Source organism: Ruditapes philippinarum, unplaced genomic scaffold (assembly GCF_026571515.1).
Source record: "Ruditapes philippinarum isolate M1 unplaced genomic scaffold, ASM2657151v2 ctg3132_1_1_1_1, whole genome shotgun sequence".
NCBI classification, from domain to species: domain Eukaryota; kingdom Metazoa; phylum Mollusca; class Bivalvia; order Venerida; family Veneridae; genus Ruditapes; species Ruditapes philippinarum.
In genome coordinates this window covers 80,257-96,099 of record NW_026863573.1, presented here as the reverse complement: position 1 = coordinate 96,099, position 15,843 = coordinate 80,257, and the positions used below count along the sequence as shown (strand labels likewise).

Genomic DNA, 15,843 nt, shown 5'->3' with positions numbered 1-15,843 from the left:
TTCTAAAAACCAAAACTAGCACTCAAACGAGAAACAAGTCAAGATTGCTGTGTTTTGCCTGCAAGTTTTAACTTAGACCATGCATTCTACAACACCAGATGCAAAATTGATATTTTTTCTTATGCATAGGGTCTGGTCAGACTGCATGAATGTGTAGACTGGAAGCATAAACAATCATTGCCAGTAGTGTTCTAAAGGTTGACATTAACTAGCACACTTTTTCACTGTTCTGACGAAGGAATGTTAATATACTATAGGGGTACATGCAGATATCAAGAATAACATATTATCAAACTCAAACAAGATTACAAAATAAAATAAGGAGTGAGGGATAATTAAAGAAATTAAAAAAATATAACACAGACAAAAAAATACACTTACATAACAATAACAAAAATAGTCATGCATCTTGATCCTGTTAACAAATAATCTAACATACCTGAAACATTGAAAAATATCTGATCAAGCATAATTATGTCAGTTTCTTGACATGCAAAACAATAATTATACCTAGATATTTACAACAAACAATAAGGAACAAGGTTAAATGAATACACCATAATTAATGTCTCTCTATTAATGTTTTTCCACATAAACACTTAAATGACTACAGTCACTCCCATGTTGCTCCTTCTGAGCTTTTTAAATTGTTTATTTTTTCTTATCATTTATTTTCTAGTTAGCATCTAAATATAACATAATTTTCCCTAATACACAGTAATATCTAAAAAATATTTCCCCCAATGGATAGTTCCCTTTTTTACAGTATTTACCTCCCTTGCCAAAAGTGGCAGCCATTTAGGGGGTCAATATTCTATATTCAATATTATATATCATTGGAAAAAAAATATGTGAAAAAAAACAAATCAATATAAACAGCTGATTTAGGTCAATAATCAAATTCTTTAATACATATGAAGATTTTTATCAGTTTTCATGAATATGATAGAATTATTAGAGATATTTCATTTTATCTAAGGCATATAATATATTAGGAAGGCCCTCAAAATGGCTGCTAGGGGAGACAATAATTACTATGTGAAAAGCATGGATACACAATTATTATATCTATCTATTATTTTCAAAATAAGATATTGTATTGCAATGCAACAATATACATAACATCGTAAAATAATTAATAACACCACTTGTTAATCCAGCACAACAATTCCCCCCACCCCCCCCCCCCAATATGTACATGTAAGATACCAGGTTAAGACTCATATCAATTCTACAATATGAAACATGCCATGAGAAAAATATGTTGTTATACATGTATAAATCTATGCTACCTGTAAACTGCATGAAACATAATATACATCTACATGTAACATACGACTTTCATGATCAAGAGGCCTGATGTAACAAGCTATTTTACAAGAGATCATTTTTCAAACAAAAATACTGTTCTATTGATTGTTTGTTTTTCTGCTTTTTTTTTCACAAATGTTTCTTGTTATATCTTGGTGGTCAATCCATCTTTCCAGCTTTCCTAGATAACAATAACTTAATAATTCTCTGCAAGTGATATAATACTAATCCAACATGATTTCTGAATAAGCGGTGAGCGACTGATGACCATTAGACTTTATGTCCAACAGAAATTGTCAAACAGAAATTGCCTCTGCCTACATGTATATTGAACACTGTGTGTCTTGACCTGTTACTGTCAAATGATGACAAATTCTTTTCTATTCACAGCATTATAAGGGTAATTGTTATTTTTAGATAAAATATATCACTAGTCAACTTAAGAATTTTTCTTTAAAATGTGAAAATAGATACATGTATTAAATATCTCTGTAACTGTAAGCAAAATCCTCCAGAAATGTCACTTACAGACTACACTGTAACATTATATCTAATAAATATACATGCATAATTCATTACCTTAGTGCAGTAACAGAATAAGTCCTTCTAAATTTAATAGGAAATAATCAGTTATTGCACTAAAAGAGAGGATATATCACTCACAATTGGAATATCTTCCTTTGGTGTGCAGAGTTCAACCAGTAACCAGATACCATATCTGCTCAGCATTTTTCTCTCTCCGGCTTCCTCCACCTCAAATAAAACATCATCATCGCCATGACGATGTCTATGTTCCTCCCCTCCCATCTCCACTGTACGCTTAGACTCCAGTGGTTGGGCCTCTTTTAATAACCTTTTGCGAAAAAAGTATAAATGTAACGAAAATATATGTTAGAAAATTGACAGATATCATTAAATGCTATATAAATTTAGTTTAATACTTTTTATAATATTACTAAGTTTTAAGTATTAGATTTATGTCACAGGGTGAGAAAAATGTGCAGCCTGACCGGGACTCGAACCCAGGACCCTCGGAATACCGTTCCGCGGCTCTACCGACTGAGCTATCCGGCCACTTACACATCTTCTCCCCTAAATAGTGAACAGTTCTGAACCGTGACATTTATGTCAATTGGAGCTAAAAAAAAAAACCCTTAAGAACAATGCTTACAATGAGATCACACAAAATCTTTTTGCTAATTTAAGTATTAAAATTAGATGCTATTACTATAATAAAATGTATAAATAAGTAAAACCTGAAACTGCTTTGGATTTGAAACAGACCATTATAATTTCAAATATTATAAACTTATAATGAAGCATTCAGTTCTGACAAAAGTGGTGTTTGCAACAAATTATCTATTACTATAAACCAATGTTTGATATCACAATCTTTCAAAAAACAGCTGATTATTTTACAGTAAGATACATGATGAAAATTGAAACTGAAACCACTTTATAAAATTGATATTATTTTTTTTAATTATTATAAGTTCATCTATAATTACTTTGATTAATAAATGAATGAATACAGATATCTTTGATTTACATAAAAGTATATATTTCAATTTTTGTTTGTACGAAAAAATATTTCAAAAATTTGAATACAAGTATTTTTTATTTATTTGCTATTCTTTTTTTTGTTATTATTAAAGTCAGAATGCCTTACTGAAAATAAGTTAATTTATTATATACTTATAAATGAAATATTGAGAAATATTGATGAAATAAAATGCGTATTTTCATTTTCCGTATTTTCACTGTAAAAATTTATTTTTCACTGCAGTGAAACATATTTTCCGTATTTTCACTGGTGTCTTGCCGGACTACTTTCTTTTAAATTCTGCCAGTACAGGAAAATCTTTCAAATTTTAATATCAAAAAAGAGAAAAATGTATATAATAAACAGAAAATTCAAGTTTTTTCTATAAATACATGATTTATTTTCATCTTGTGGCATGAAAATTACCATATTTCACTCGTGGCTACCGCCACTCATGAAATATTTATTTTCATACCACTCAATGAAAATAAATCATGTATTTATAGAAAAAACTTGAATATCCTCTATTTATCACATAATCTGCGGCGCAGGAGTGTAATAAAGCCATTTAATAAAAAACAATATTACACTAGTGTAATAACACTTTGACGTGACGTCATTTGCGCTATATAGAAACATAGCGTAAAAGCGTGCTAATGTTTGCGTTACACTTTGGGCGCGTCATTGAAAAAATACTCATTTTAACATTTTACTGTTCTTATTTTATATATGTGATAAATAGAATATTATATTCGTGTAGATTCAATACTAAATTTATTGAACTCGTTGAATAAAACAATATTATGCTCGCCAGAGGCTCGCATAATATGATTTTATTCAACTTGTTCAATAAATTTAGTATTAAACTACACTCATTCAATATCCTCTATATATTTTATGTTAGTGTCAACATTGTTTCACTTTCTCTACAGAAAGACCTTGTTATAATTATTACTACAGCCAGTAACAATCACAGGGTGTATACATACGCAATGATAGCATCCATAAGGTATCTCTGTATCTCTGGTGTACACGACCAAATCAGCTCTATATTCTGATGGTACACATGATTCGAACCTTTCTTCCCACTGTGCCTCTCTTTATTACAGTTGTGACAGTATCGGATTGGGCGGTTACCATTCACGCTCGCACATTCAATAGAGAAACAAGTCGAGATTGCCGTGTTTGTCCGAATTGATTTACAACTCTGAAATATTTTACAAATTTTTTTTTTAAATTCTAAGAAAAATAATATAAAATTATTCTCATGGTTAAAATTGATGCTATAATGCCACTTACAAATTGTTAAAATACACCTTTCCATTGAATGAAATATGTTGTAGTGAGTGACATAATTATATGTATGGCCAATTCAACATGAAACAAAATGTAACCCAATATAATTACTCATCCAGTACTGAATATACAAATTAATAGAGTGTATATAAAGCCCTTTTTCAGTTATATCTCTACTGGTATACACATAAAATATATTAATAAATTGATCTATTCATACGCATGTATAACATATTAATAACTGGACCATTGGTATACATGTATAACATATTAATTAATTAATCTATTGGTATACACATTTAACATAATAACTTAACTTAATCTATTGGTATATACATGTACATATAACATATAAATAAGTATGCTCATAATAAATAATAACGCAACATAAAACTGGAATTTAAATTTTTTTACAGCTTTCTTTAACTTTAATAATAACAATCTTCATATCATATTTTTTAAGGAAAATAAAAAAAAGAATTTTACAGATTAAATAGGAAACAACGGTGTATGAGACCATGCTAGTTTTAATAACATGATGATTAATGTATTATTCAGGGATAGCGCGAACGCAGTCCCCACACAAATAAATTGCGTACCCGAGTAACCCACATTTGGGGCTATCGCAGACGTCAGCCCAACCGAAGTGCAATGGGAGGGCCTCTTTCTGGGGAAACCGCCTTGCAGATCACGGTGTTCCCTGTACCAGGTAAGTATGAGTTGAACACATTTTCCGAAGATTTTATACGACCACACAAAATAAAACATTACTGTCATTCGTTTATCATATACATACACTTGAATTATATCAAGTACATTAATTATACTGATTCTTTGCCTATTTTCATTATAATATCATTGAAATCCCTACAATTTCTTTTTTTTAAGTTTTAATAAAAAATCAGTACGTACAATTGTAATTTCACAATAAACAAAAAAAGATGTATTTTCATCCAATTTAAGCACTGCTAACATTTTCTTTGTTATTTCATGGTCACATTCTAAAAATAGATTGACTAACAAGGTAAGTTACTCTTGTAAAGACTAATAATCAAGTCAAACCCTAGTTACCTTCAAAGGTCGTAGACTCGTAGTACATGTATTTACAATAACACTTTACAGTGTTATACATGTTTGTTTTAACGAAAATGTAAAAGTTTATCAATTTAGTATAAAAGTTAAAATAAAATAACTTATAAAATAAAAGAAACAATGATGCATTAATTTTGTAATGTAGATTAATGTTTAAATCTCAAAGTAAACACAGTGAGTCATTATGATTAAATTAAGATTTACACAGTCTCAACTATTATTTATGCTAAAATTAAAACACTTCATATCTTGCTTATAGACAAAAAATTCTTTTTTTTATTTTTATGTCTCACAGTCTGTTTACCTTTACTGGTTTCCTAGCAGTTTCCAGGCCCCAAGTCACACTTTTTGACAAATAAAATAAAAATCAGTTTAATACTTTGAAAGAACAAAATTAGGTACCTGTCCAGAATTACCATGTTTTCGATGTTTTTTTCTTTCACTTAACATTTTAATTGGAATATAGACCTAAATGAAACACTTTTCTCACTTTTATTCCAAATTTCATAGCAGGTTTTAGGACCTTTATTATTTTGAATATAATTCAATACCAGATGATTTATCAAAGAAATAGAACTTCCCAACCTTTTCCTTGACATCTGCAAATATATTTGTCAAAAGTATTGTTATTGTACTTCGGCATTCAAACAAATTCCCCAGGTGTAAGGTGTTGCTTATTTTTAAATGTCACATGTTCTCTAAGGTAACTTTATAAACAATAGGAAAAACTTCAGAACATATCAATCGCTGTACTATTTTAACCCATTACTTCATATACACGCCTTTTAACGCCTTTTTCACCCCCCCCCCCTTTTTGTTGTCTCAAATGATGAAAAAACGCCTTATTAAGGCCCCAAACACTTGTTTTTGTTTGAGAAATGTTGTTAAAAAAAGTGACCTCTTTTTCGGCGCGGCCCCCAAACCAAAAGATACCAAGAAAATTTTGGACCTTGTGAGAGGCTGTAAATGACCCCAGATTGATCATAAGGTAACGTGTAACCAACGCTGAAAAGCATTTGACTCTATCTCAATCCATTGAAAAGTTGCAGCACTTTGAAATCAATTTTGATGGAAAAAATCAACGCAAAATAGTGATTTTTGGCAATTTTGAGATGTCCCCTCGTTGCCATGGTAACAGAAAATTTAAGCCTGAGCATGTTGTTTCAAGGGCAATGGTCCAGTCAACATTTGTGCCAAGTTTGATTAGTGTTGAAGCAGTTTTTATAGTATTATAGCAATTTGAACTTGTAACGGGAGACTTTTCAATGAAAACAGCCATTTTTCACAAAATGCTCATGAAGCAATGGGTTAACTGCTGTGTTGCATAGAAAACAAATGTATCTCGGATTAAATGAAGTAATAGAGCTGCCCCATTCGTAAAAATAGACTGTACTGGACTAAAATGATAAAGGGCCTGAAAACTGCTATATGGGCCTGAATTAAACTGCTAGAAACCAGTAAATTATTACTTTATTTCTAAAGCTGTCATAGGCAATTTCATTTTTCTTCTTTAAACTTTAACATTGGCTAAGTGGTCTCATAAAGTCATTTGTATCATAGTTTGGAGACGTTTCTGTTGAAAATGTGTCAGGGTTAAATCGTATGCATATACATGCACAGTGCGTTAACTGGAGTGCGGGTATTAGTTACCCGCACTCCAGAGCATGCCCATTGATTGGCTCATTTTTGCTGGGGTTTACATATTGTGACGGCAGAGAAAGGGAATGCGACAGAAATGTCATATTCAGATGTTCGTTCATTGGTTCATTTTTGCCGGGGTTTCATATTGTGACAACAGGGAACGTGATTTTATGTTTGACTATGATACAAAAGAGAAAGAACACCAAAACACTCGGCAATCTGATTAATACTCGGAGGCTACGCCCCCTCGTACAAATCAGATAGCCTCGTGTTTCGGTGCTCTTTCTATTACTTAGACAGCATATCAAAATTTACAGTGACAATATACTTTTACTGTGCATACTTTGTAACCATTAACACATCTTCATTTTTATAAAAAGAAGGCCCACTATGCCTAGGAAATGCTATCTTTTCTTTTTTTGTCAAAAAAACTCTCTATCTATGGTAACCTGTAAATGTTCAGTTTTAAAAAAAATAATATATATATAAAATACTCATTTACAATATAGATGAACTACCTCTGTTGGTATAATTGTAGTGAATAAGTATTTTGTATGGAAATCAAAATAATGCTTTGCTTACATTTTGCTACCTTTATGACACATTTCTACACATTCAGAGCTACTTTCTTCAGCAACAAAGCTCTAAATCAATTATTAAAACATTATTAAACATTATGAAACTCATGTTTGAATTTCTGAAGAATTAAATAAATTAACTGCTGTGCATCTCAATTTGTTCATATAGCAACATGTTGATCTGGTTTCCTTCTGCTTAATGTTTTATTCTAATGGATTACAATAATTTATTTCTATTGCTATGTTAAAATATTTCACAAACTTTAAATGGCAGACAAACGGCAACAGCTGTACCTGCTTTATTAGTGTAAACTTACTAGCAAATAGGGTATACATGTATAAAGTGTATATATAAATTATAAAACCCAATAGGCTTCAATGTTGCTAATTCAGAATTTCTTTTGCTTGTAAAATCATCTCAATTTTAGAAACAAACATTCACTTTTTTGACATTTCAATGATTTATAAAAACTGGGCATTATCGGGTGTAACAATCACATTTTTCAAACTCTTTAAAACTTTTGTTAAAATGACTTTTACAGTTTTTTTGATAAGCCTTTTTTGTTATCTTTTTTCAAATATAACAAATAAAAGCTTGACACATATATCTATTTATGCCATTTGTAGCTTACAAGGATTGTTTAGTTATTCAGGGATAGCGCGAACGCAGTCCCCACACAAATAAATTGCGTACCCGAGTAACCCACATTTGGGGCTATCGCAGACGTCAGCCCAACCGAAGTGCAATGGAGGGGCCTCTTTCTGGGGAAACCGCCTTGCTGATCACGGTGTTCCCTGTACCAGGTAAGTATGAGTTGTACACATTTTCTGCAGGTTTTATTCCGTTGTAGAAATGTGTCATAATAAGTTTAAAATCATCATTCAGTACGCACATATTTATTTCATTAACATTAATTAAAACTGGAATATTTTTTCTAATTTAATAAAAAATGCATAAAGGTTCCTTCATCTTTCTTTAACAAAACTTTATAAATCATATTGTAACTAACAAATTATAGCACAGTGTGGATTTTACTATAAAAAACAGAGCATTTAAACGGTGAAGGAAGCCATTTTTAACCTTCATAACAGTAAAATGCTAAAAATAAACATCAAACAAAGGATGTGTAACTCTGGTTAAACTGTACGTAATAGTACAGTTATCTCTCTTATCATACATGTATACTCCCTGAAGCAAAATACTTGTAAAAATAAACATAATATTGCAAGGATTGTACCGAGTATCTTACTCAAACATAAGTTGTTTACTGATGATTGTTCAAAACATAAATATTTGATAAAAAAAAAATGGAAGTGCTCTATTTAAAGTAAAGAATTAAGATATGGCCTCATTTTTACATTGCTGAGATAAAATCTTTTTAAAGTGACTGTATAAAATATAAAATGGTTGACATATACATGTAAACATAGAAATGATTAGTATAAGATAATGACCATACTTTTGTATTTACATATTTCTATAATACATGTCATGATGTCACATGATATGTATTAAATAATTACTTTATTTTCACATTTCTGTGATACATAAGACATGACAAGTATTAAATAACAACCATATTTTCACATTTTTATGATACATGTGACATGATCATTATTATATAGTTACCTTATTTTCACTTTTCTGTGACACATGTGACATGAAGAGTATTATACAACCTAATTTTCATATTTATGTGATACATATGACATGATGAGAATTAAATACTAACTTTATTTTCACATTTCTGTGATACATGTGACATGAAGAGTATTAAATAACGAGCTTATTTTCACATTTCTTTGATACATGTAACCTGATGAGTATTAAATAATAACCTTATTTTCACATCAGTGATACATGTAACATGATGAGTTTAAATAACTACCTCATTTTCACATTTCTGTGATACAAATAACATGAGTATTCAATAATAACCTTATTTTCACATTTCTGTGATACATGTGACATGATGAGTATTAAATAATAACCTTATTTTCGCCTTTTTCTGTGATACATGTGACATGATGAGTATTAAATAACAACTTTATTTTCACATTTCTGTGATACACATTGCATGATGAGTATTAAATAACAACCTTATTTTCACATTTCTGTGATACATGTGACATGACAAGTATTAAATAATAACCTTATTTTCACATTTCTGTGATACATGTGACACGACAAGTATTATATAATAACCTTATTTTCACATTTCTGTGATACATGTGACATTGGCAGCAGTATATCCATCATATAGTCACTATGTTCCTTCTTCAACACCTCCGCACAATCACTACAGATGTATAGAGGTGGAGGTTTGTCACGTGACTGGATTGCTAATGATGGATTCAAACACATCTGCAAATAATAACACATTAACAATTATACATACATATACATTGTACTATGATGTACATATCTTTTCACTGCATATCTGATACAAATAAAATAAAACTAGAAATGTGTAATATACTGTTTTGACAGTTTTGTATTTATGTATTAGGAATTCATTTACAAGTTATAGAAAGAGCATCAAAACACAAGGCTATCTGATTTGTTCAAAGGGGATGCAGCCCTGAGTATAAATCAGATTGCTGAGTGTTTTGATGTTCTTTCTCTTTTGTATCATAGGCAAAAATAAAAACATGTTCCCTGTTGTTACATTATGAAACCCCAGAAAAAAGTAACCAATGAACGAGCATCTGAATATATTTCTATCGCTATCCCTTTCTCAGCCGTCACAAACCCCAGAAAAAATGAGCCAATCAATGGGCATGCTCTGGAGTGTGGGTAACTAATACCTGCACTCCAGTTAACACACTGTGCATGTATATGTATACCATTTAACTCTGACACATTTTCCAAACTAAATTTCAATACTGACATGGTGTGTTCTACCAATCTTATGACACACAACAATTAAATTATATAAATCAAATAATTAGCTGAAAAAGTGATAAAATAAAAAGTGTCAATCTACCACATTACCCAGACAATTTGAAAAATGGCAACACCCGTAACTCATAACAATGTACAACTCGTAACTACAACACAAGAAAACATTACTTGATCTATACTTATTTCTAGTTGTTTATTGTTCTTGCATTTGTTGACATTTGACTTGTATATTTATCACCTCATTATTTGTAAACAAAGTGGTCAAAGAAAGACACTCAGACTTGTAATAGTAATTACCTGGAAAAACATACTTAATAAAAAGTAAATGTGCACATGTAACAATTATTACAGGAGTACAGTAATAAATTTTACCTTGACAGCTTGACATTTGCCTGAATTGACACAGTCTTCACGTTGACACAGCACTGGGGGCCAAGCTGAAATAAAACCACAATATTATTTCTGATTTCACATCACTGCTTTTAACTTATTAAGAGATTTTAAATTGTGCTTTTATTGTCTACAATATAAATAAGTACAATTTTTAATTATGATGTATACAAAATATTAAGCTTTATGTAAAAACATTTTACTTGTTTTTTGTGAGAAAATATTGATCATGAATATTTAATATTTAAATTGTAATTTCGAACCTTTACACCATTCATTTTAAAGCACTCTTATAACAACACATTGTTCATTTATAATTTTCTTCGACTTTACAGCTTATTTCAGATATGCACAACCTTACAAAAGAAGACTGCTTAGCAGACTTATTCATTTTTTTCACATCAGAAAAATTGCAAAGGGCATCTGTGGCCCAGTGGTTAAGGTCATTGATTTCATACCACTTGCCCCTAACAGTTGTGGGTTTGAATCCCTACTGGGACTTTGAATTCATTCATGTTGGGAAGCTATCCAGCTAGCTTACGAAAGGGTTTCTGAGGTCTACATCCACCAGTAAACATGTTTTCTAAGGTAAAATGTGCAATATCCTTACATATATTGTAGTACAATGAGATGAATATGTACATTCTGTTGTTACACAAAATACATGTATTACGTCAATTAGCCAGATAACATCAATTTATCATTGTCAGCATAGTAATTGATACTGTACAATGTATACAATATATACATGTATATATTACTTATACTTCAAATGCTGAAATTAACACTAGCATGGAAATATATTTTATTTCTGGTGCATCATTTTTTATATAGAGCATTATTGGTCAGTTCAAATAAATTCTAAGATTATTTATTGAATTATATTAGAACCATTACATTTAACCACAACTTTTTTCAATTGTTTCTGCAGCTGTTAATATCAGTTAGGGTTTTAAACATAACTAAAACAGTGAAGAAACATAGAAATGATTTGACTTACCACTGTATTTATAATGAATACCACGCCTATCTGATAGAGAAGGGTTCAGCTGCGGCCAGTAATAGAAGAGAAGGTTTGCGGCTGGTGCCCGGGCTGATGGTGGTCCATATGCAATAATGCTTAGTACGTCTTTGATGATATCTTTCTTTAGACTCATAAAACACTCCAAAATTTGGGAATGGTATGCTATAATATAAATTCAATTTCAACATATCATTTCTCTTTTATTTAAATATTTAGTTGGATTTTAATGTTTAGTTGACTCTTTATCATTGTTTGTAAATGTCATTGTTATTTTTACAAAAAGCTTTATACAAGCATAGTTACATTCCGATCAACATTTACTTTGTTTTAACATAATTACAATACACAGTGATATATTGGCTTCCCATGCTATGAAAATGAAGGCACCAAGGGCAATCTTCAAATACTGGTCTGTAACTAAGCAACTAAGTGGATGGCAAGCCCAATGAATGGCTTGTTGGAATGAAGTCACCTTTATAAAGATTCATTTTCTCTGTACCCAGTCATTTACCATATATATTACACACAAGATTTTAAATAAAGTGTATAACATTCACATGCTGAATTTCTTCAATGGACTTGCCCAGTTTCCATATTTGAGACTGTAATTATTTTGGGAATATCAAGATGAAAATCTAAAATTATTCAGCAACCAGTCTAAAACCTGCACAGCATAGATGAGTAGTCTGGCCTGGCTTTATATTGGTGGTAAAGCGTAATCAATTTCAGTTTCATCAAGATATGAGATAAAAAAAACTCACATCCATTATCTGTATGTTGAAACACCATAGTAATTATAGCAGCAGCCGATTCACTGGCATACGTCGGCTCCGAACAACCTTCAAAACCTACAAATAAAACACAGCTATTATAGAATATGCACAGGCCACTCAATTACTTTTGGATATTTCATTAACAATCCATTCTGGCAAATATTACAGTTTAAACTATTAGAAAGGTAATAGCTATCATGACAGGTATATATAAATAGTAAAAGACAGGCCAGCATTCACATAAGTGTAGTCTTACCTGGCTTTAATTATAACATTTATCTGCTAAATTTCATCATTTTTAAATAGAAATTCCTCAAACTCACTGAGGATACATCTGTATCACAACAGGTGTTCAGTACATTGATTTGTCACTAGGCAAAAAAAAGATACATATATATTTTTAGTACTACTTTTCTTTTTTTTTTTTTGGTGTAGTGACCAAACAACGGGCCGAACAACTGTGTTCAAAATTACGATCATTCATTTATATAATGTACACATTATGAAGGTAAAGAATCAATTATAATGAAACCCAATAACATGCACCTAGTCACTTTTTTTTCAATTATGATTTCAAAACAACGATAACCCAGTTTGCATCAACACACCACAGTTACATGATGTGAAAAAAAGAAAAGAATGTCTCAAGTTATCAATTAAGGGCATACTTCTACTGGCATGTTAAACACATCATATCAACATTTTACATGTCTTTCAGCGGATTACCAATGAAATAAATGAAAATGTTACTCTGCTAACAATAGAGTGGATGATAATAAGTCAGTCTGAGTCTTAAAGCTGCATGCCTTCAGATAACTTAAGCCAAAATAAATCAATCCTGAGAAATATGTACTGTGTACATTTAGCAAATGTAAAAAAATTCAAAATTTAAGAAATCATTTACATGTTCTCTGCAATGAATGATAGATTTTTTCAATATTTAGAACCATATTTCTACTGTGTTACTAATACATTAAAGGTTATTTTGAAGATTTGGACCTCATTTAGGTATTTTTGTGGTTGTGAGTGCTGTTTGTAATGTGTAGATTGCTTCCTTTTGATTAATTTACAATATTTTACTTTTTAAGTACATTTTCAACTTTTTTCATGAAAAGTAGCATAAACTGGAGGCTTGTCCCAAAGAATGTTGTGTCTTAATATGAAGTCAATCCATTCATTAATAACAAAGTTATAGCTGTTTACAGCAAAAAAAGAAAATTTCCAATTTGAACTTCAAGGTCAAGGTCATTTATGGGTGAATGTCAAGGCCTGTCTTGTTAATTTGAAAGTCTATCCTAAAAGACTGTTGTGTTCAAGTTTGAAACAATCCATTCAAAAATAATGAAGTTATAGCCACTTAATAGCAAAACTCAAGTAAAATTTAGACATTTGACATTGAAGGTCAAGGTCATCTATGATTGAAGGTCAAGGTTAGTCTGATATACTCGAAGGTAATGTTCAGAGAGTTGTTGTTGCCAAGTATGGAGACAATACATTACAAACTTAAAAAGTTATGATCAATGTTAAAAAAAATGGCAACACCAAAAGACTGTAACCATAAAAAAAAGTTGAGCTAAAAATCTATCACAATGAATGAGAGCGTACAAAGCTCTATGAAGTATCAGTGCACTTATACTTCAGTCACATGACCAGGACCAAATTATATAAAAACACTTTGTGTGTAAAAGTATTAATAAAACTGTCAAATTAATAGCTATGAAATTACTACAATGACTTCATCCTATAGTCATATACAATGCAGTATTATAAATACTGTACAGGTAGTCGTAATTGGTAAGATGAAAAAATTTACTTTTACCATAATGGACAAACAAAGTAACATAAATAACATAAATTCATAATACAGTGTTAACTACAGTGTTAACAACAAGATTTAAGCATTGAATAGCTTTCAAATGTAAAACCTTAGATATGATACAGTCATGAAACATTTGGAAACAAACTAACAATATAAAGGTTGCATGATGACTTTTTGGCAAGACTAACCTCAGATTGACATACTATTTATACAATGTACTTACCAACATTAAACAATCAGCAATAAATATTTGTTGCTTTTTTTGTTTTTGTTTTTTGTTTTGTTGTTTATTAGGGTGGGGGAAGTCGTCAGACATGTGTTTAATTTCATGTACGTTATTAATATGGATTCAGATAATTTTAAATAATTATTGCCTGCAATCAATAGCATCACATGTGAAACTTTATATGACTAGGGTAGCAAAATGTATGGTAAACAAAGTGATATTTTGACTTTCATACAAAATACTATATCACTATAATTGAACTAATTGCCAAAATGCTTGGACAGCAAATGGTGATACAGCTTTAAAGCAAATTAGTAATACTTTTGGAACTGTAACAGAAATAAAAATAAAAAAAATGTTTTTTTAAGCTTTATCAGGCTGTCCAGCACCCTTTAACAAAAAGTTAGGGCAAATTTTAGGGCAATTTATAAGAAATTTTAGGGCTTAAATTAGGAATTTTAGGGTAAGTTAAAGAAATTTTAGGGCTAAAATTTGGAATTTTATAACTAAATTATGGCCCCAAAAGACCATGATTTGGGTTCAACTTTGCATATTTGATACAAAAGTAAGTAATTCACAAATAATGCTCTAGTTCAGTTATAACAAAAGTGTCTACCAGTGTTCCATAGTCAACAGTGATTAAATAGATCTCTGGTCAACTGCCTTTATTTGCCTACTATGAATAAGAGCTGAAAAACTTAATTACATTAAAACATAACTAGAATGAAAACATTTTTAAAGTTATGAGTATCCCGGAACAACCATTATTCAATTAGTTAAGCTGTTATTTGCCAATAGTAAATGGAAGGAGAAATTATGCTTTAAATTTATTCTAGCTATAAATGCATAAAAAAAAAAATTTATCAACAATTATTCATTTTAAGATTGGTACAGTTACAAAACCCATAAGAACGATATGACCCACTCAGGTCATTCCCAGGAATATTCTAATCTAAATTCAAACAGCAGGGTATTCACCACTTAAGAATTTGTTAAAAATAAATCAGGGCTACTAAAAATTGTAGAAAACTTTCACAACAGAGTCAATCTATGCAATGATTTTTAATAGTTTTTTTTTCCAGATTTAAAAAAAAACAACATACACTTAATGTTATAACATATTTACAGTACAATGCATGTTAATGTGTACAAAAAGGGCAGCTGAAGGGGTCACTTCTTAGTACGCTAATTTGGGTGCAAAATGGTAAAAGCATCCAATTATTAAAGCCAGTTTACCTTACCCAC

General features: G+C 30.5%; 1 protein-coding gene and 2 non-coding genes across 3 annotated transcripts in view; all 3 read right to left on the bottom strand.

Moving 5' to 3' along the window:
* The window catches only part of LOC132722534 (protein unc-79 homolog), a 73,534-nt gene that overhangs the window by 48,342 nt on the left and 9,349 nt on the right, over positions 1 to 15,843 (bottom strand). Inside the window, exons 6-11 of the mRNA XM_060707043.1 lie at positions 12,542 to 12,628; positions 11,757 to 11,942; positions 10,739 to 10,803; positions 9,668 to 9,826; positions 3,844 to 4,061; positions 1,975 to 2,164 (exon numbers count right to left, since the gene is read on the bottom strand). Of these exons, the coding sequence (XP_060563026.1) occupies positions 1,975 to 2,164; positions 3,844 to 4,061; positions 9,668 to 9,826; positions 10,739 to 10,803; positions 11,757 to 11,942; positions 12,542 to 12,628 (905 nt within the window). The remainder of the gene's footprint in view (positions 1 to 1,974; positions 2,165 to 3,843; positions 4,062 to 9,667; positions 9,827 to 10,738; positions 10,804 to 11,756; positions 11,943 to 12,541; positions 12,629 to 15,843) is intronic.
* Positions 4,705 to 4,867, bottom strand: LOC132722550 (U1 spliceosomal RNA). The gene has a single exon (XR_009624625.1). It is a non-coding gene; the product is annotated as a U1 spliceosomal RNA (small nuclear RNA).
* Positions 8,111 to 8,273, bottom strand: LOC132722549 (U1 spliceosomal RNA). Its single transcript, XR_009624624.1, has one exon. It is a non-coding gene; the product is annotated as a U1 spliceosomal RNA (small nuclear RNA).